This window comes from Rhinoraja longicauda, chromosome 13 (genome assembly GCF_053455715.1).
Source record: "Rhinoraja longicauda isolate Sanriku21f chromosome 13, sRhiLon1.1, whole genome shotgun sequence".
NCBI lineage: Eukaryota > Metazoa > Chordata > Chondrichthyes > Rajiformes > Arhynchobatidae > Rhinoraja > Rhinoraja longicauda.
In genome coordinates, this window is record NC_135965.1 from 22,343,744 (window position 1) to 22,366,332 (window position 22,589).

Consider the following 22,589-nt stretch of genomic DNA (forward strand, 5'->3'; position numbering starts at 1 on the left):
TTTATTTCTGCCACATTCTGATCAATAACTTTCTGACTCTACCACTCACCTATACACGAGGAATAATTTTAAATGGCCAATTAACCTACAAACCTTTCAGATGTGTGAAGAAACCCACACAGTCACAGGGAGATCGTGCAAACTCCACCAGGATGGAACCCTGGATTCTGGCTCTGTCAGGCAGCAGCTCTAGCTGTTGTGCCATTGCACCACTGGTTTGATAATTATTTAGTAATGAATATCCAACAAATGTCACCAGTAACATGTTAAGAGTAGAAGAGTCCAGTAAACATCATTCTTTAAAGAGATACACACAGGGTGACAGGCGGATTGGTAGCATATGGAATTTATTATTTAGTGCTAAAAAAGGCATGTGGCCTACTTGTTTTTGTAGGTCGGGCATTCAGTATAAGAGTGAGGAAATCATGTTGCAGCTTTACAGGACTTTGGTCAGGCTGAATCTGGAGTATTGTGTGCAGTTCTGGTCGCCCCCAATACAGGAAGGATGCGGAGGCTTTAGAAAGGGTGCAGACGAAGTTTACCAGAATGATACCTGAATTTAGAAGTATTAGTTACAGGGAGAGGTTGGACAGACTTGGATTCTTTTCTCAAAACAGTTGTTTGGCAGTTAAAAATGAATACCACTCCTACATTTAAAGACATAAAAGGGTATGCATACACTCGGTGACCATCAAAGCATTATAAGAAAAGACACAAAGTGCTGGAGTAACCCAGTGGGTCAGGCAGCATCTCTGGGGAACATACAGAGGTGACATTTCGGGTCAGGACCCTTCTTCAGACTGATTGTGGCTGGAGGAGGGAAGAATGCTGGAAGAGAGGAGGGCAGGACTGGTGAGTGATTGGGAAATACAGATGGGAAGAAAGCTGGAGGAGAGGAGGGGCAGGACTGGTGAGTGATAGGTGCATACAGGTGAGGGAGGTTTTTGAATAATTACAAGTATGGGCTTACCACACAGACCACAAAGCAGTCCAGAATATATGGACGGCACAGACACGTCTACATGGTGGTAACCATCAAACCTCACCAACAAGCCAAAGTTAGTCTCCAGTAAAACGTAGCCACCGCTTATCCGTACCACCAGACGGTCCGTGATCGACACGGGCAGGTTTACCCATTCTCCATTCAGCTATCGAACAGAACAAAAATGCCACAATTTATTTAAGAGCAAGGGATCGCAATTAAATAATCCCAATCTACATCAACAATTTTCACCTGACCTTAAGAAATAAAACGCAGGGCAGCACAGCGACGCAGCAGTAGAGTTGCTGCCTTACAGGGTCAGAGACATGGGTTTGATCCTAACTGGGGGTGCTTTCTGTACGGAGTTTGTACATTCACCCCGTGACCGCGTGGTTTTTCTCTGGGTGCTCTGGTTTCCTCCCACATTGCAAAGACATGCAGGTTTGTAGGCTAATTGGCTTCTGTGAATTGTCTCTAGAGTGTAGGATAGAGCTGGTATACGGGGTGATCGATGGTCGGTGCAGATTCGGTGGGCCAAAGGGACTGCTTCCGCGTTGTATCTCTAAAGTCGAAAGTAAAGTCTAACATACCGTTACACAATGGTAATGCTCATGAACTTTCAAAGACCTTAATTGATTTTATTGACACACAAATTCAAATCCCCAATGTCAACCTAGGAATTTCTTTTCCATTAATTGTATAATAATTTATTTTTTAGTATGTGATTACGGAACCAACAGATCTCCGTAAGAATCCACCTGCTTTGGTAATGGTTTTCAAGGAAGAAAATCTGCTGTTGGCTGACAGTTTAGTTTAGTATAGTTTAGAGACACAGCGTGCAAAAAGGTCCACTGAGTTCACGCCGACCATTGATCACCCGTTCACACTAATTGTATGTTATCCCCACCTTCTCATCCATTCCCTACAACTGCTGGTAATTTACACCCATTTCTCCCATTACATCGCTCCCTCTTTCCACATCTCCCCATCCCCTTCCACCTATATCCTTTCCTCTGGTTTCACATTTCGCGCCCCTTCTCTCCTTTTCTCACATCCTTCTATCTTTTTCCCATCTCTCGCCTTTGTTGACCCACCTGCCAATCAAAGCCCCCTCTCCTCACGTATCCACCTATCACTTACTAGGTTTTGGCTTGCCCCCACCTCTCTTCCAGCTTTCTCCCCCCACCCTTTCTACGTCAAAGTCCCGACCTGAAATGTCACTTGCCCATTCCCTCCACTGATGCTGCCTGACCCACTGGGTTATTCCACCACTTTGTATCTTTTTTTGTGGATCAGCATCTGCAGTTACTTGTTTCTCTCTCTTAGATTAGTTAAGTTGTGTGTTAAGTCTAAATGCGTGCAAAGCAATGAAATGTCACGTGACAATAAAGTATTCATTCATTCATTCATTCATTCATTCAGTCTACATTGTCCCATCACATGTGCCCAGGGCATGGGCTCAACAAAGAGTGAAGAAGGGTCTCAAAGAAGGGACAGAGGATCTAGGGGGGTAGAGGAACTGAAATAATTTTTCATAAGGTGAGAAATAGTATTGGGTAGACTAATGGGACTGAAGGATGATAAATCCCCTGGGCCTGATGGTCTGCATCCCAGGGTCCTCAGGGAGGTGGCTCTAGAAATAGTGGATGCATTGGTGATCATTTTCCAATGTTCAATAGATTCAGGATCAGTTCCTGTGGATTGGAGGATAGCTAATGTTATCCCACTTTTCAAGAAAGGAGCAAGAGAGAAAATGGGGAATTACAGACTAGTTAGCCTGACATCGGTGGTGGGGAAGATGCTGGAGTCAATTATTAAAGAGGTAATAACGGTGCATTTGGATAGCAGTAAAAGGAAAAGGCCAAGTCAGCATGGATTTATAAAAGGGAAATCATGCTTGGCTAATCTTCTGGAATTTTTTGAGGATGTGACAAGTAAAACGGATGAAGGGGAGCCAGTGGATGTAGTGTATCTAGACTTTCAGAAAGCCTTTGATAAGGTCCCGCACGGGAGATTGTTGACTAAAATTAGAGCACATGGTATTGGGGGTAGGGTGTTGACATGGATAGAAAATTGATTGGTAGACAGGAAGCAAAGAGTAGGGGTAAACGGGTCCTTTTCAGAATGGCAGGCAGTGGCGAGTGGAGTGCCGCAAGGCTCGATGTTGGGGCCACAATTGTTTACCATAAATATTAATGATTTGGATGAGGGAATTAGAAGCAACACTAGCAAGTTTGCGGATGACACAAAGCTGGGTGGCAGTGTAAACTGTGAAGAGGATGTTGGGAGGTTGTAGGGTGACCCTGGACAGGTTGAGTGAGTGGGCAGATGCGTGGCTGATGCAGTATAATATAGATAAATGTGAGGTTATCCACTTTGCCGACAAAAACAAGGAGGCAGAATATTTTCTCAATGGAGTTAGGTTAGGTAAGGGGGAGGTGCAGCAAGACCTGTGTGTCCTTGTACACCAGTCACTGCAAGTTGGTGTGCAGGTACAGCAGGCAGTGAAGAAAGCTAATGGAATGTTGGCCTTGATAACAAGAGGATTTCAGTATAGGAATAAAGAGGTTCTTCTGCAGTTGTAGTGGGCCCTGGTAAGACCACATCTGGAGTATTGTGTACAGATTTGGTCTCCTAATTTGAGGAAGGACATCCTTGTAATTGAGGCAGTGCAGCATAGGTTCACGAGATTGATCCCTGGGATGGCGGGACTGTCATATGAGGAAAGATTGAAAAGACTAGGCTTGTATTCACTGGAATTTAGAAGGATGAGGGGGGATCTTATAGAAACATATAAAATTATAAAAGGACTGGACAAGCTAGATGCAGGAAAAATGTTCCAAATGTTGGGCAAGTCCAGAACCAGGGGACACAGTCTTAGAATAAAGGGGAGGCCATTTAAAACTGAGGTGAGAAAAGAAAATTCACCCAGAGAGTTGTGAATTTGTAGAATTCTCTGCCACAGAGGGCAGTGGAAGCCAAATCACTGGATGGATTTAAGAAAGAGTTAGATAGAGCTTTAGGGGCTAGTGGAATCGATGGATATGGGGAGAAGGCTGGCATGGGTTATTGATTGGGGACAATCAGCCATGATCACAATGAATGGCGGTGTTGGCTCGAAGGGCCGAATAGCCTCCTCCTGCACCTATTTTCTATGTTTCTATCAAAACGTGTCCTGTCCATTCCCTACGCAGATGCTGCCTGACCCACTTGAGTTCCTCCAGCACTTTGTGTCTCTGTTTTACCCAATCTCCAGACTGATCATGAGTTTAAAAGCTGAGTGCTAAGGTATGTACTGTAATAGTTTTGAAAAAAAATAACCCTGAATAAAAATACTCACCTGGACTTTACGACCTTGCATGATTGAAACTGTGTTGTTGTGTACAGCCACGTGTACGGATTTAACGTAGGACACTTTGGTGTTGGCCCCTCTATGCTCATTTGTTGCTGACACATCAAAGTAAGGTAGGCTTGAAGATGCAATGCACAGCTTAGAGAGCACGTACGTGCACGTTCCCATGAAGTGATGAACACGCGTGTCGAACGTGTTGTAGTGAGGATCTCCTGAGGCACTGCAAGTGGCACGAACTGTAGAGAAACATTTAACATGTGAAGTATTGTCATCTACCAACCTATCTCAGTCTTCCACCATAGAGCATCTATCTGAACATATCTGAGCATAAAGCCGTGCATCACAGGAACGGGTCCCTTGGCCCACAATGTCCATATCGAACGATGCCAAGTTAAACTAATTGCCTCTGCCTCCACATGATCCATATCCCTCCATTTCCTGATATCCATGTGCTGACCTAAAAGCCTCTTAAACGCCACTATTGCATCTGCCTCCGCCACCACCCCAGCAGAGTATACCAGGCACTTACTATCCTCTGTGTAAAAAAAAACATGTGCCACACTTCTCCTTTAAACTTTGCTTATTCTTCTTGCGTTTGAGGCAGCAGAAATTATGTAACGTCCTCCAGCCAGTGCAATGTGCTGTTGTCAAGGGCCGTGAGGTCTACCCCTCCACCAGGGGGACGGAGGACAGTCCAGTCGAAAATGACGTGCTGCGCTGTTTGCTAGTATGCTCCACACACACAGGCTGCTGATGAACGCAACCCCCTCCTCTCACCTTAACGTTATGCCCTCTAGTATTTGACATTTCCACCCCAGAAAAAAGGTTCTGACTGTCTACCCCATCTATGCCTTTCAGCATTTTACATACTTCTATCAGATCTCGCTCCAACCTCGGGCATTATAGAGAACACAGTCCAAACTTTCCTAACCACTCCTCATAGGTATTATCCCTTAATCCAGGCAACATTCTGCTAAACCTTTTCTCTACCCTCTCCATGCTCAACATAATCCCAAGACTTGTTCCACCCAGTCATTCCTTCTTCTACCAGGTCCCGTCTGACAGATGATACCAAAAATTAAAAGGACGTATCACCTTTAAGTGCGGAGTAATTTCTTCTCCTCTGTTTTCAGGCTTCTGAATGGTCCTTCCATCAGCTAGGGTTCTACCTGATTCACCTGTTTCCCATTGCAGACATTGGACATTGTCCATGGTCCTGATGCGCTACAATGCTGAGAAGTATATTCTGCACTCTATATATCTTCCCCTTTGCTCTACCTATTGTAGTTGAGTTTGACTTGGTTATAACTATGTATATGATTTGATTGCATCGCATGCAAAACAAAGCTTTTGCCTGTACCTCGGTACACGTAACAATGATAAATCTGAACCTCAACCTATAGGACTTTATTCCTTGAAGCGCAGGAGGCTCAGCGGTGAACGTTTAGTGGTGTATAAAACATGAGGGTGATGTTATTATGTGGTTATGATGTTTTTGGAAAGACGTCAAGGAAGAAGATTAAAGTTGAAGCTGAAAAGCCCCAACCTAGAAGGTGACACACTGAAAACTGGAACAAACAAGAAAACTGCAAAGTTCTTTGTCTGGCATGCTCACGATGGGCAGAATTGCCTCCTGCTATGCCAGGAATTCAACCATTCTGTTACACTCCAATAAAAAGCAGCACAATGAAGGTCCCAATTCACATGCACATTGCTTGCCTTTATCAGACTTCACAGTGCTGGTTATCATTGTGGTGGTGGTGGTGGTGGCAGTTGTTGTGTCACATCCCACTGTTGGCAAAAGATGGCACAGACTTAGAAGTTTATCACTGCCTTAACTTTCATACAGTAACACATTTGATCCCATTCCCAGCCCACTGATGAGAGGACAACAGAAAGTGTGTCCACAGTCATAGACTCATACAGCATGTTAACAGACTCTTCGACCCAACACATCCACACTAACCAAGATGTCCCACCTACCCACATGTGGTCCATATCCCTTTAAACCATTCATATCCATGTACCCATCCAAATGTCTTTTTAATGCTGTTATCTTACCTGCCTCAGCTACCTTCTCTGGCAGCTCCTTCCATAAACCCACCAAACCGCTCCGAGAAAAGGTTGCCCCTCAGGTTCCTATGAAATCTCTCCCCTCTCACCTTAAATCACTTTTACATCACTTTTGTTATCTTCCTGGGAGTTAAACAACTCTCCTGCTGTTTACAGTATTCTAATAACTTAGTTCATCTCCTCTCTCCACATCTCCACAGATGTTGCCCAAACTATTTGCTGCAGTTTCTATCTGTTTGATTAATTTCTTGATCATTTGCCCGAATATCATTTACGTCTCACAGTGTCACACATTTGTTTGATAACATTCTAGTAAAGCACATTTATGGCACCATTTATTGTAGTGTTTGAAAGCTATGTTCGCTAGAGTTTAGAAGGATGTGGTGGGGGGGGGGGCAGAGGGGGAAATTAAAACCTACCGGATAATGAAAGGACTAGACAGAGTGGATGTTTCTGTTTCTTGGAGAAAATGTTTCCAGTAGTGGGAGAGTTTAGGACCAGTGGGCAAACCCTCAGAATAAAAGCGTACCTTCAGAATGGAGATGAGGAGGAATTTCTAGCCAGAGGGTGGTGTTTCTGAGGAATTCATTGCCACAGGCGACTGTGGAGGCCAAGTCAATTTATAAAGCGGAGATTGATAGGTTTTTGATTAGGAAGGGCATCAAAGGTTATGAGGAAAATGGGGTTGAGAGGGAAAAATAGATCAGCCATGGTCGAATGTCAGAGTAGACATAATGGGCTGAATGGCCTAATTCTGTTTCTATGTCCTATAGTCTTATGGTTACTGTCAACTGTGCATCAAGAAGGAGAATCAGTGCAACATTGATCGTCATCGCGGACACCAATGCTTGAATAAGTATTGTTCACATTTAAAACCAAAGGAGCTCCTATATACGTCAAACCAACCTCCACAACATCCGGCGTGGAAGGAAATGTCATCCACAGCAATATCACTCCGGTAGTCATTGCCACGAACTGCTTCAAGGATGATCTGTCAGAGAAAGGATCACAGTATCATAGTGCACTCTAGTTACTTTGTAGTCACATGTACCTCGACACAAGGTAAGGCTTTGTTTGCATACAATCCAATACAATTAGGTAGCGCAGTGGCACAGTGGTAGAGTTGCTGCCTTACAGTGCCAGAGACCAGGGTTCAATCCTGACTCGGGGTGCTGCCTCATGGAGTTCTGTACGTTCTCCTTGCGACCGCGTGGGTTTTCTCCGGGGGCTCTGGTTTCCTCCCACACTCTAAAGATGTGAAGGTTTGCGGAATAAATGGCCTCTGTAAATTGACTATAGTTGTAGGATAGAACTAGGGTACTGGATGATGGTTGGTCAGCTTGGTGGGCCAAAGAGCCTGTGTCCACACTGTATCTCCAAAGTGTCATGTGTACTGATGAATAGTCTGTAAATTGTAAATTGCCCCCAGTGTGTGGGAAGGACTAGTGTACAGAATGATTGCTGATTGGCGTGGTCTCGGTGGGCCGAAGGGTATGTTTCCGTGCTGTGTCGCTAAACTTAACTAGATCACAGTCACAATGCGCTAAATAGCTTCCACTTGATCGTTGATTTTCCCTGATTTCTCCCATCCAGAGGGACCTCATGTCTGATTCTTGCAGATTACCTGTGAATTTGGAGGGAGGTAGAAGTCTATTTCTCCCATTATCCACCTGTTGCCCATATTTCCAGTCACCGACCACTCCAGGTTCATCATTCCATGTTCAACCTGGTAAACGTTCAACATCATAGTTCGGGCCACTCCAAATATGTGGTACCAGAATCGCATGCAGTGAGCCCCTCCGTTTGCACATGGAGGGCTGACCAAGTGGGCTCGGTCTCCTGGTTTGCCATCGTTGCCTTCCAAGTAAATGTAGTGACCACCTGTGCACACAAGAAGCTTTGTCGGTCAGGAAGAAACCCACTGTGCAAAGACTCAGCACGGACCTTGTGCCACCTCACAAGGGCGGCACAGTGGTGCAGCAGTAGAGTTGCTGCCTCTTAGTGCCAGGGACCCGGGTTCGATCCTGACTACGGGTGCTGTCTGTGCAGAGTTTGTACTAATTTCACACCGGGGATGAATAAAGTTTTATCGTATCGTATGATACGTTCTCCCCTTTACCGTTTTCTCTGGATGCTCCAGTTTCCTTCCACACTCCAAAGATGTACAGATTTGTCGGTTAAGTTGCTTTGGTAAAAATTGTAAATTGGCCCGAGTGTGTGGGATAATGCTAGTGTACGGGGTGATTTCTGGCCCGCGCAGACTAGGTGGGCTGAAGGGCCTGCTTCCGCGCTGTATCTATAAACTAAACAAAATAAACTAAACCTACCTGCAGTGGTGTGGTCATAGGTGGGCCCTGTGTTAGGCGAGGGTGTCGGCCCACTGATGCGTTTCCAGTCCAACGTGTCGGCCTTGGATTGCGTCCATTGGCACAGGTCACTATCAAAGTTACAATCCCAGAAACAACCTGTGGGTTTCATACAGTCAGATCAGTCGATTGAATGTGCTCAGCAACAGGTAGAAGTAAAGATAGACATCAAATGCTGGAGTAACTGAGAGGTCAATCAGCATCTCTGGAAAAAACAGACGTGTCACGTTTTGGGTCAGGAGCCTTCTTCCGACTCTGGAGAAAAATGATGGGTGACGCTTCAGGTCAGGACCCCTTTTTAGAGTCTGGAGAAAAAGGATCTGTGATGTTTCAGGTTGGGTCCCTTCTTCAGACCAGCATCTGTAGTTCTCTGTTTCTCCAACAGGTAGAAATAACTCTATATGTTCAATATCACGCTATTCCAGGTGACTATCTTCTCTCAATGCTTTGAGAGGGTGCAGAGGGTGTTTGCCAGAATGATGCCTGAATTAGGCAGGTATTAGCTTCAGGGAGAGTTTGGACTGACTTGGATCAGAGGCTGCAGGGAGACCCGAGAGAAGTATATAAAATTATGAGGCATAGATGGGATAGACAGTCAGAACATTTCTCCTCAGGTAGAAATGTCAAAGAAAAGCAGCCATAGTTTTAAGGTGAGAGGGGCAAGGTTTAACAGAGATGTGCAGGAATAGTTTTGTTTTAAACAGAAGGTGGTGAGCACTTGGAATGCGCTGCAAAGGGTGGTGGTGGAGGCAGATACGATAACAGCGATTAAGAGACTTTTGGATAGGGACATAGATATGCAATGAATGGAGGGATATGGATTACATGCAGGCAGAGGCGGGTTGGCCTCAACGTTATTTTCAGCACATTGTGGGCCGAAGGGCCTATTCCTGTGCTATACTGCTTCACGTTCAATGTTGTCCTGCTTTCGAACTGGACTGACAGTTCATCACCATACCTTCAACCCCTCCCTCTGTTTCCAATGTTTCTCTGGGTCTCAGGTCCAACCTCCATCTCCACCACCTGACTCCAACCCGATCACATCTTCCAAACCAAACCCTCAGGGCGGCACAGTGGCTCAGTGGTAGATTTGCTGCCTCACAGTGTCAGAGACCTGGGTTCAATCCTGACAATGGGTGCTCCGCTCTAAACGGAGTTTGTACGAATCCTCCTTGTGACCGCGTGGGTTTTCTCTGGGTGCCCTGGTTTCCTCCCACATTCCAAAGACGTGCAGGTTTGTAGGCTAATTGGCATCAGTAAACTGTGAAAATTATCCCTAGTGTGTAGCTTAGTGCCAGTGATCCTTGTAACTTTGCTAGAGGTGATTGCTGGCTGCGCAGACCTGATGGGCCGAAAGGCCTATTTCCATGCTGCATCTCTAAACAAAGGTAACTACTAAAGTAAAGTAAATCAGTTTGAAGAAGGGTACCGACCCAAAATGCTGTCTGTCCATTCACACCCTAAATGCTGCCTGCTTCTGAGTTCCTCCTCCTTTGTGTTTAATTCCATAAAGACATTGAGGAGGAGTCCCGAGCTGAATGTACACTGTCTATTTTGAATGCACAACATTTTACCAAGGGTAGGAGAATCAAGAAACAGATCTGAAACAGATCTGAATTAAACAGAAACAGATCAAAAAATAGGTCTGAATGAATTTTGTACCATTTTTACCAGTTTTTTAAATCTTCGCCTGACATGGTGACAGAAAATCAATCAATGCATGCAAACGCAGCTTGTAATGAGAACTTGTAAACGTCAGAAATCTTGTAGACGTTACTCAAAAATATTGCTACGCCGCACAATTCATAAGTAGACAATAAAATGGAAATACCTAAACATCATTTGTGTAACCATATTCAAACAACTCATTAACAGCTGGAAAAAAAAGACACAAAAATGCTGGAGAAGTTGGATGGGTGACGTTTTGGATCCGGATCCTTCTTCAGACATCTCCAGTGGAGAACCCAGATGGCACCTATCCATGTTCTCCAGAGATGCTCCCTGACCTGCTGAGTTGCTCATATGCCATAGGAGTACAAGTAGGCTATTCAGCCCATCATTGTCCCATTAGGGCGGCACAGTGGCAGAGTGGTGGAGTTGCTGCCTTACTGCGCCAGGGACCCGAGTTCGATCCTGACTACAGCTGCTGTCTGTGAGAGTTTGTGCGTTCTCACTGTGACTGCGTGGGTCTCCTTCAGGTGCTCAGGTTTCCTCCCACACTCCCAGTACATTAATTTGCTTCGGTAAAAATTGTAAATTGCCCCTAGTGTATAGGATAGTGCTAGTGTACTGAATGGTCGTTGGTCAGTACAGACTCTGTGGGCTGAAGGGCCTGTTTCCATGCTGTACCTCTAAAGTAAACTAAAGAGTGTACTCCAGCACTTTGTGTCTTTTTGTAAGCCAGCATCTGCAGTTCCTTGTTGTTTCTTCGTGTGCAGCTGCGGTTTCTGAGGGAAAATGTGCTTTATTTAAATCCCGGATTTCTCCATTGATCAGATGCAGGGATAAAGCAGAAGATAGGCAACTTACTTTTGTCTGCACAGCCGCTCTGCTGCCTCCAATCGCCCAGCAGAACGCCAGCTGCTTCACAGGCTTCTTGCGTTTGAGGCAGCAGAAATTATGTAATGCCCTCCAGCCAGTGCAATGTGCTGTTGTCAAGGGCCGTGAGGTCTACCCCTCCACCAGGGGGACAGGACAGTGCAGTCGAAAATGATGTGCTGCGCTGTTTGCTGGTCTGTTCCACACATGCAGGCTGCTGATGAATGCAACCCCCTCCTCTCACCTTAAAGTTATGCCTACTAGTATTTGACATTTCCACCCTAGAAAAAAAGGTTCTGACTGTCTACCCCATCTATGCCTTTCATCATTTTACATACTTCTATCAGATCTCGCCCCAACCCCCGGCGTTATAGAGAACACAGTCCAAACTTTCCTAACCACTCCTCATAGGTATTATCCCTTAATCCAGGCAACATTCTGCTAAACCTTTTCTCTACCCTCTCCATGCTCAACATAATCCCAAGACTTGTTCCACCCAGTCATTCCTTCTTCTACCAGGTCCCGTCTGACAGATGATACCAAAACTTGAAAGGACGTACCACCTGTAAGTGCGGAGTAATTTCTTCTCTGTTTTCAGGCTTCTGAACGGTCCTTCCATAAGCTAGGGTGCTACCTGATTCACCTGTTTCCCATTGCAGACATAGGACATTGTCCATGGTCCTGAAGCGCTACAATGCTGAGAAGTATATTCTGCACTCTATATATCTTCCCCTATGCTCTACCTATTGTAGTTGAGTTGGACTTGATTGTAACTATGTATATGACTTGATTGGATCGCATGCAAAACAAATCTTTTGCCTGTACCTCGGTACACGTGACAATGATAAATCTGAACCTCAACCTATAGGACTTTATTCCTTGAAGCGCAGGAGGCTCAGCGGTGAATTTATAGTGGTGTATAAAATCATGAGGGTGATGTTATTATGTGGTTATGATGTTACTGGAAGATGTAAAGGAAGAGGATTAAAGTTAAAGCTGAAAAACCCCAACCTAGAAGGTGACACACTGAAAACTGGAACAAACAAGAAAACTGCAAAGTTCTTTGTCTGGCATGCTCGCGATGGGCAGAATGGCCTCCTGCTATGCCAGGAATTCAACCATTCTGTTTCACTCCAATAAAAAGCAGCACAATGAAGGTCCCAATGAAGGTGTGTAGCTTCGTGCCAGTGACCCTTGTAACTTTGCAAGAGGTGATTGCTGGCTGCGCAGACATGATGGGCCGAAAGGCTTATTTCCATGCTGTATCCAAGGTAACTACTAAAGTAAAGTAAATCAGTTTGAAGAAGGGTGCCGACCCAAAATGTCAAAATAACCTTTTTGTTACAAATTACAGTACTGGGTATGGTTAATAGAACAATATAAAAGTATGAGAGACCCTAAAATTATAGGGTAGGCAGTCAGAACTTTTTTCCCAGCATGGAAATGTCAAATACTAGAGGGTATAGTTTCAAGGTACATAAGTATTAGATCAATGGGCCCCAACTGCGTAGGCGCGGACCCGTTGGGTTCCCATTGTGATGTGGAACACTCATTGACGTCATTGTGACGGAGGTATTACTGCGCAGGCGCGGCTGATGGGCAGGGCAAGCGGAAAAGGAACTTATTAAAGTTTAAAAAGTGATTACAAAATTTTTTAAAGTGAAAAACCTTTAAAATATAACAACCATTTGAACCGCAGGCCAATGGTGAGTAAGGTGGGCCTCAAATTGTTGCACTACTGTGTACCGTTTTGGCTGTATTTCGGGAACAAACGAGAGTTTTAGTATATAGATAGATGTGCGAGGCATGTTTTTTTTACACAGAGGGTGGTGGGTGCCTGGAACGTGCTGCCAATGGTGGTGGTGGAGACAGATACAATAGTGGTGTTTAAGAGGCTATTACATAGGCACATGGATATGCAGGGAATAGAAGAGTGTGGATCATGAGTAGGCAGAGGAGATCAGTTCATCTTGGCATCATGTTCGGCACAGATATTGTGGGCCGAAGGGCCTGTTCCTGTGCTCTACTGTTCCATGAAAACATTTACTTTCAATACTGACTTAATTAATCAGCTAGCAACAGTTTCCATCGATGGGAAATGGAATTAAAAAGCAGATTAGCTAGTATATTTTTACTAGAAATATAGAAAAACTGAACTCAAAGCAGTCTTGAGGATTCAATGTCTGAAACATCTTGACATTTCACAAATGCAATGACTCAGTGGGTCCCACGAACAATAACATTTATGCAGTCGTGGGTCTGTATTTTATTCTTTTCGTACAATCACTCACCTTGCATCTGGCAGCCCAGAACTCCATCCCATATCCCACATATCTCATGCAGTCCGCAAGCCGTGGTTTTACAGAGAGTGACGTTGTTGCCCATGCATTTACAGCGCTCCGTGCAGTTTTCATATGTGAGCCAGCTTTCATACCTCTGAAACAAATCCAACAAGATGACACTGTTAAAGCAAATGGTTCAACGTGAGAAATAGCTGAATGGTTATACATTTGAAGGTTGAAGTTTAGTTCATTGTCACGTGTACCGAGGCAGAGTGAAAAGCTTTTTTCTTTGCGTGCTCACCAGTCAGTGGAAAGACTGTACATGATTACAATCTAGCCATTCACAGTGTACAGACACAGAATAAAGGGAATGATGTTTCGTGCAAGATAAAATCCAGTAGAGTCCAATTAAAGATAGTCTGAGGGTCTCCAAGACGGTAGATGGGAGGTCAGAACCACTCTCGAGTTGGGGATAGGATGCTTCAGATGCCTGATATTAGCTGGCAAGAAATTGTCCTTGAATCTGGAGGTGTGCGTTTTCACACTTCTGTACCTCTTGCCTGGTGGGAGAGGGGACAAGAGGGAGTGACCGGGGTGAGAGTGGTCCTTGATTATGCTGGTGGCCTTGCCGAAGCAGCCTTGTAGTTAAAAAGTCAAAGAGTCGTACAGCATGGAAACAGGATATCATTTCATTGGCACAGAATAAGGTGGCCATTGTTTACTCACAGATCAACCAAGCGCTACGAAAGGAATCGTGCTTCTTCAAGCCCAAATAATTTATTATTTAAATAACATTAAAAACAAATCTGTCTGAAAAGTATTTCTCCTTGCCATTTTATTGGATGTGCTAACCGAAAGGCTGGCCAGAGGGAAATCAGATGTGCGTTTATCCGACAGGACAATCTCGGGAATCAAATCAAGGTGGGGGGAGCAGGGATGGACACTGAGGCAGGTCTGTAGTGTTGAGTTTTGCTGCGCAGGTTGGTGGAAGCATGTTTTTCTGTCGTAGCAAACAACAAAGAAAAGTTCTAAAAGAGTCATTTAAACCCAAAACATTTTATGTTCATTTGGAGACTATGAGTGATCTGGATACGAGGGACCTCAAAGACTATCCCCATCTCTGGACTTTGTCCACCCACCCATCAGCCAGCACTTTGTGTCTATCTGTGCTGCTCTAGGGTTGTTGGACAACGTTGGGCCACATTGCGTTATTGACCATCTCCATGTTTCTGGCGCAGAGTCCATACCCAAGAAGCTTCACGAGCAGAAAATCCAGGCTTGGGAACCCACCAAAGGCCACAATGTGGAGTAGCAGAACGGGGAGCAACGGGAATCGTATCTACGTTTTACTTTTTAACCAGCCTCCAGTGTAACTGCTGTCTGTCTTTGATGCTGACAGAAGCACTAATATGTTCAGTTTCTCCAGAGATGCTACCTGACCTGCTGGGTGTCTCCAGCGCTTTGTGTGTCTTTCTTTTAAATGCATTTTGAATTCATTTATATTCAAGCAACTTGTGTGATTATTACAAGCAAATGGATTTACCTGATAATATTTGTTGTTGTGCTCACAGCCACACTGACTGTTCGGAATACAGGTGTCTCCACTAAGAGTGTATCCAGGGTCACAGAAACATCCTTCAACAGATGGTAGAAGACAGCTGTCAGGTGCAGATGACTCCATGCAGGTAGTGGGACAACCTGTGCCACAAGTCTCATAGTGGCTACCACTAGGACAGGTTGGTGCTAAAGAAAGCATGCAGGTAATAAACAATCACTTCTCTTCACTTAGTGTAGCTTATTCAAAATAATTGTGGAGTCATCCAACATATTATGTCATGCACAGAATGTCATACATTATTCCTACAGTGTAGGAAGGAACTGCAGATGCTGGTTTACACCAAAGATACACACAAATGGTGGAGTAACTATGAGGGTCAGGCAGCATCTCCGGAGAAAAGGAATAGGTGACATTTTGGAACCCTTCTTCAAACTGAGACTCTTCCTGAAGAAGGGTCTTGACCAGAAATGTCACCTATTCCTTTTCTCCAGAGATGCTGCCTGACCGGCTGTAATACATTATCAGTCTGAAGAAAGGTTCTGACCCAAAACGTCAGTGATCCATGTTTTCCAGAGATGTAGCCTGGCTTGCTGAGTTACTCCAGCATTTTGTGTTCTTTTTGATTAGTAGCATCTGTTTTTCCTTGTTTTCACATAAAACAGCACAGGAACAAGCCCTTTGGCCCACAATGTCTGTGTTGAACATGATGCTAATCTCCTCTTCCTGCACATGATCCATATCCCTCCATCCCCTGCATATCCATGTGCCTATCTAAAAGCCTCTGAATCGACACTATCAGATCTGTCTTCACCACCACGCTGGCCGAGTGTTCCAAGTTTAGTTTAGAGACCCAGCATGTCTCTAAATGGAAACAGGCCCTTTTGCCCACCGAGTCTACTCTGACCATCGATAATCCATTTACACTAGTTCAATGTTATCCCACGTTCTCATCCACTTCCTACACACTAGGGACAATTTGCATGTGTGTATGTTTGTAGTGGAACTCCATGTTACCCCATGGTGATGTTCTTCCATCGATAGCAAGGGTAGTCCCTTTCACGTTTTGGAACTTTGTGGCCAAACACAAACTTAGCATGGGTCAGCATGCTGTTGCTGAATATATCCCTTGATAACACTTCAATGATTTTACCCATTACTTCATTACTTTTCTGATGTTCCAAAATAGTCTGAGAGAATATTAAGCAACTAAAGATTTTTTTTGATTTTTGGACAGGGTAGAGATTGGCAATGTACTGCAGAGTATAACTTACAGCATGACGTGTTGTTTCTCCATTCTACACACACTCCTGCTTGTGTGCACAAGGCAGCATAGGTTTGCAGGGCTAAACAAAGTGTCGTCGACAGCCCTCCGTCAGCGCACACATCGTAGACACAGTTGTCAAAGTAATTCTTGGGAGGAACTTTTGCGTGGCATTCTTTAAATAATCCTGAAAGAAAAATATTTAAATTTAAATCGGAAATTTCCAATTCAGAACGTTATTCCAGGCAACCAAATTTAGAAAAAAAGGCACAATGAGTTTAGTTTAGTTTATCGTCATGCGTTCCGAGGTACAGTGAAAAGCTTTTTTATTGGAGTAATTCTGTGGGTCAGGCAGCAACTCTGGAGAACATGGATAGGTGATGTTTCAATCGGAACCCTTGTACAGAGTCTGAAGAATGGTCTTGACCTGAAATGTCACGGAATCTCTAGAGATGTTGCCTGACACACTGAGTTACCCCAGCACTATGAGTCTTTTTTTGTAAACAGGCATCTGCAGTTCTTTGCTTCGACATTCAACATTTTTTAAAGTTAGAGCCACAAGGAACTGCAGATGCTGGTTTACAAAAATAGGCACAAAGTGCCGCAATAACCTTTGTCTAAAAAAAGTCCCGACCCGAAACTTTGCATATAAATGTACTCCAGAGATAGTACCTCACCCACTCCAGTACTTTGTGTCAATTATTGAAGTTAAATGTGTAAAACCGAGTGGGAAGCTTTGGAATTATGTTGCAGAATGATCCTGTGGTTTATTTGCATTTTGAACAAAGAAAGTATTTTAACAAGCAGAAAGCTTAATTGCTTTGACTGCATTAAACTAGGTAATCGTCCCATACACGCACAGTTATTTTGCACTTCCATATTTCATAACGCATTGATTAAACTGGGGTTAATTTGAGGCAAAATTCTGTTTTGTTAGATTTCATCAGGGGTGAGAGGATTTAATGATTTCAAAATGTTCTCTAAAGTGGGATAGAAGCAATGGTTCAATAGGAGTAATAGCCAAATTCATACACAGAAATATGATATGATAACAAATCCTCTTGCTCTCCCCTGCTAACTAATTCCAAGGAGGGGCATCCTGGCAGTCAAAGAGTCAAGGAGCACAGAAACAGGCCCTTTGGCACAACACATCCATGCTGACCCATCTAAAGTAATCCCTTTTGCCTGTATTTGCGACATATCCCTTGAAACCTTTCCTATCCATGTACCTCCTCTGGGAGCTCGTTCCATATTCCCACCACCCTCTCAGGTTCCGATTAAATCTTTACACTCACACCTTAAACCTATGTCCTCTGGTTCTCAATTTCCCCTACCCTGGGTAAAAGACTCTGCAATCATCCTTTCAATCCCCTTCATGACTTTATATACCTCTACAAAATTTAGTTTAGTTTAGTTTAATTTATGAATCATATAAACTGGGGTACAAATCTTATTTAGTTTTCTTTTGTAGAGTCATATTGCGTGGAAACAGGTCATTCGGCCCAACTTTCCCATGCCGACCCGATCTACACGAATCCCGCCTGCCTGCAATTGGCCCATATCCCTCGAAACCTTTCCTATCCCAGCACCTGTCCAAGTGTCCAGGGGCTGAGTCCGGTGGGTCCCTTCAAACAAGGAAAAGGATGTCACCCCAGGGGCCACATGAGTGGTAGGATATCTATCTATCTATCTATCTATCTATCTATCTATCTATCTATCTATCTATCTATCTATCTATCTATCTATCTATCTATCTATCTATCTATCTATCTATCTATCTATCTATCTATCTATCTATCTATCTATCTATCTATCTGTCTGTCTGTCTGTCTGTCTGTCTGTCTATCTATCTATCTATCTATCTATCTATCTATCTATCTATCTATCTGTCTATCTGTCTATCTATCTCCTACCACTATACATATATATAAAACCAAAAATGTGCAAACATATTTCAGATAAACTCAATGTTTATGCATTCAATGGTGTCATTGAAAATATGGTACCATAATGGGTCAATGATGACATTAAAAAAAATCTTTACCTTGTCCATATATATATATATATTTTTAAATATATTTTTATATATTTTATTCTGAATAAAGTTTATTAGTAAAAAATATCTTGTCCTCAGATATGATACTGTAACTTAAATTACTCAATCTCTCCGTTAGATTCCAACTACAACATATTTACGCACATTCATTATTCTGCTGAATTAGAATTCTTAACCAATGGCTTATTTTCCATTTTCCCATGAAATCTCTTGTGCTTTCCATAAATAAGGAGCGTGTCTTGTCATAGTGAGAATGTCTATCTTTTTCTCAGGGGTGAAAAATGTACTGAACGGCAGGTCGTGGACAGAAGAAATCGCTTCATTGAATTGCAACAATTGAGTTACATCCCACAATTATCAGCTTGAGATCATTCTGGGGATTGTCTGGTTATAGGTTTTATGTACGTTATCTGTGGTAACTAGTTGCTTCATTTTTTTATGCCTACCTGTTGGATCTGTAATCATCCCACAAGCAGTATCATTTTCTGCATTCTCCTTATCAGCTGGGTCACATTGAAATCCGCTCCCGCCATGATTACACCTAAATTTGCAAATAAAAGAAACAAATGCAATGAGAAATATGTGCAGGTCGAGGTGTCAGTGGTGGGCCGCTGGAGACCCTGCAACAGCCTGGGATTCCATTAGAGTGGCTGCCGCTCCAAGATGCCGAGCTCGCGGACCGGACACGGCCTTCAGCGGCACGGAACGTCAGAGCAGTTGTGGAGAACATCGACAGCATTGCCTGGCCTGTCCGACCCCTTCAACTCCGACCCAGTGCCGCCACCAGGAACGCGGGCCTTTATGGCCAAGATAAGACTCTACATTTTTAACAACTTTGAAACTTCAAGGGTACAAAATGGCATTGAAAATGTGGTGATTCTTGTATATTGCCTCAGTGCAATCGACTATCTTAAACTCTTGTACTTAAATATGATTGTGCCTATGTCCGAAGAAGGGTCTTGACCCAAAACATCAATTGGTGGTAAACTTACTCAGTTTCTCCGTTATCGACTTGCCAACTCTCTCCAAGCATATTAGAGTCTGCTGCAAAACTGCCATTGGGCATAATAATGTCATCATCAGGGTTATCGTTGGAGTTACCTAAATAATACAAAAAAAAGTTTCCATTGATCGTTTGAAATTTGCTCAATTCTTGATGACAGTATGCTCTGACAATGTCTTTTCCGTTTCTAATGTTTGCAATAATGCTGTTGGAAATGTGCTGCACAGTGGTGCAATGGTAGAGCTGCTGCCTCACAGCACCAGAGACCCAGGTTCGATCCTGATCTCGGGTGTTGTCGGCACGGAGTTTGTACGTTCTCCCTGTGACCGTGTGGGTTTCCTCTGGGTGCTCCAGTTTCCTCTCACATCCTCAAGATGTGCAGATTTGCAGGTTAATTGGCTTCTGTAAATTGTCCCTAGTGTGTGGGATAGAACAAGTGTGAATGGGGTGATCGTTGGTCGACGTGGACTCAGTGTGCCGAAGGGACTGTTTCCAAGCTGTATCTCTAAAACTAAAACAAAGTATTCTGTGACAATGAAGGGTTCCTCCCTGAAATATCTTTTCCATTTCTAATGTTTTGCAATAATGCTGTTGAAAATGCTTTAATACATAAATTATCAACAGATTACGTCAAAATAGATTTCTCGGCACTGGTTGAAATATAACGGCATCTGGTGCAAAGTAAGTCTTTCAGCCATGGAATAATCCAGCTCTGAACCACATCCTTTAGCCCACCGTGACCACGATTATGCATCCAATTACACTAATCGCACACTAATGCCATTTTATTTCTGCCACATTATGATCAATAACTTTCTGACTCTACCACTCACCTATACACGAGGAATAATTTTAAATGGCCAATTAACCTACAAACCTTTCAGATGTGTGAAGAAACCCACACAGTCACAGGGAGATCGTGCAAACTCCACCAGGATGGAACCCTGGATTCTGGCTCTGTCAGGCAGCAGCTCTAGCTGTTGTGCCATTGCACCACTGGTTTGATAATTATTTAGTAATGAATATCCAACAAATGTCACCAGTAACATGTTAAGAGTAGAAGAGTCCAGTAAACATCATTCTTTAAAGAGATACACACAGGGTGACAGGCGGATTGGTAGCATATGGAATTTATTATTTAGTGCTAAAAAAGGCATGTGGCCTACTTGTTTTTGTAGGTCGGGCATTCAGTATAAGAGTGAGGAAATCATGTTGCAGCTTTACAGGACTTTGGTCAGGCTGAATCTGGAGTATTGTGTGCAGTTCTGGTCGCCCCCAATACAGGAAGGATGCGGAGGCTTTAGAAAGGGTGCAGACGAAGTTTACCAGAATGATACCTGAATTTAGAAGTATTAGTTACAGGGAGAGGTTGGACAGACTTGGATTCTTTTCTCAAAACAGTTGTTTGGCAGTTAAAAATGAATACCACTCCTACATTTAAAGACATAAAAGGGTATGCATACACTCGGTGACCATCAAAGCATTATAAGAAAAGACACAAAGTGCTGGAGTAACCCAGTGGGTCAGGCAGCATCTCTGGGGAACATACAGAGGTGACATTTCGGGTCAGGACCCTTCTTCAGACTGATTGTGGCTGGAGGAGGGAAGAATGCTGGAAGAGAGGAGGGCAGGACTGGTGAGTGATTGGGAAATACAGATGGGAAGAAAGCTGGAGGAGAGGAGGGGCAGGACTGGTGAGTGATAGGTGCATACAGGTGAGGGAGGTTTTTGAATAATTACAAGTATGGGCTTACCACACAGACCACAAAGCAGTCCAGAATATATGGACGGCACAGACACGTCTACATGGTGGTAACCATCAAACCTCACCAACAAGCCAAAGTTAGTCTCCAGTAAAACGTAGCCACCGCTTATCCGTACCACCAGAAGGTCCGTGATCGACACGGGCAGGTTTACCCATTCTCCATTCAGCTATCGAACAGAACAAAAATGCCACAATTTATTTAAGAGCAAGGGATCGCAATTAAATAATCCCAATCTACATCAACAATTTTCACCTGACCTTAAGAAATAAAACGCAGGGCAGCACAGCGACGCAGCAGTAGAGTTGCTGCCTTACAGGGTCAGAGACACGGGTTTGATCCTAACTGGGGGTGCTTTCTGTACGGAGTTTGTACATTCACCCCGTGACCGCGTGGTTTTTCTCTGGGTGCTCTGGTTTCCTCCCACACTGCAAAGACATGCAGGTTTGTAGGCTAATTGGCTTCTGTGAATTGTCTCTCGTGTGTAGGATAGAGCTGGTATACGGGGTGATCGATGGTCGGTGCAGACTCGGTGGGCCAAAGGGACTGCTTCTGCGTTGTATCTCTAAAGTCGAAAGTAAAGTCTAACATAGTCTAACAGTGGATGTAGTGTATCTAGACTTTCAGAAAGCCTTTGATAAGGTCCCGCACGGGAGATTGTTGACTAAAATTAGAGCACATGGTATTGGGGGTAGGGTGTTGACATGGATAGAAAATTGGTTGGTAGACAGGAAGCAAAGAGTAGGGGTAAACGGGTCCTTTTCAGAATGGCAGGCAGTGGCGAGTGGAGTGCCGCAAGGCTCGATGTTGGGGCCACAATTGTTTACCATAAATATTAATGATTTGGATGAGGGAATTAGAAGCAACACTAGCAAGTTTGCGGATGACACAAAGCTGGGTGGCAGTGTAAACTGTGAAGAGGATGTTGGGAGGTTGTAGGGTGACCCTGGACAGGTTGAGTGAGTGGGCAGATGCGTGGCTGATGCAGTATAATATAGATAAATGTAAGGTTATCCACTTTGCCGACAAAAACAAGGAGGCAGAATATTTTCTCAATGGAGTTAGGTTAGGTAAGGGGGAGGTGCAGCAAGACCTGTGTGTCCTTGTACACCAGTCACTGCAAGTTGGTGTGCAGGTACAGCAGGCAGTGAAGAAAGCTAATGGAATGTTGGCCTTGATAACAAGAGGATTTCAGTATAGGAATAAAGAGGTTCTTCTGCAGTTGTAGTGGGCCCTGGTAAGACCACATCTGGAGTATTGTGTACAGATTTGGTCTCCTAATTTGAGGAAGGACATCCTTGTAATTGAGGCAGTGCAGCATAGGTTCACGAGATTGATCCCTGGGATGGCGGGAC

At 43.9% G+C, this 22,589-nt stretch overlaps 1 protein-coding gene across 1 annotated transcript in view; it reads right to left on the reverse strand.

The window, feature by feature from the left end:
- The window catches only part of LOC144599054 (IgGFc-binding protein-like), a 188,162-nt gene that overhangs the window by 22,975 nt on the left and 142,598 nt on the right, over nucleotides 1-22,589 (reverse strand). Inside the window, exons 78-89 of the mRNA XM_078409777.1 lie at nucleotides 21,226-21,403; nucleotides 19,461-19,569; nucleotides 18,915-19,009; nucleotides 16,423-16,599; nucleotides 15,137-15,336; nucleotides 13,603-13,747; nucleotides 8,735-8,872; nucleotides 8,032-8,288; nucleotides 7,314-7,398; nucleotides 6,054-6,125; nucleotides 4,323-4,570; nucleotides 971-1,148 (exon numbers count right to left, since the gene is read on the reverse strand). Coding sequence (XP_078265903.1) covers nucleotides 971-1,148; nucleotides 4,323-4,570; nucleotides 6,054-6,125; nucleotides 7,314-7,398; nucleotides 8,032-8,288; nucleotides 8,735-8,872; nucleotides 13,603-13,747; nucleotides 15,137-15,336; nucleotides 16,423-16,599; nucleotides 18,915-19,009; nucleotides 19,461-19,569; nucleotides 21,226-21,403 — 1,882 coding nt within the window. The remainder of the gene's footprint in view (nucleotides 1-970; nucleotides 1,149-4,322; nucleotides 4,571-6,053; nucleotides 6,126-7,313; nucleotides 7,399-8,031; nucleotides 8,289-8,734; nucleotides 8,873-13,602; nucleotides 13,748-15,136; nucleotides 15,337-16,422; nucleotides 16,600-18,914; nucleotides 19,010-19,460; nucleotides 19,570-21,225; nucleotides 21,404-22,589) is intronic.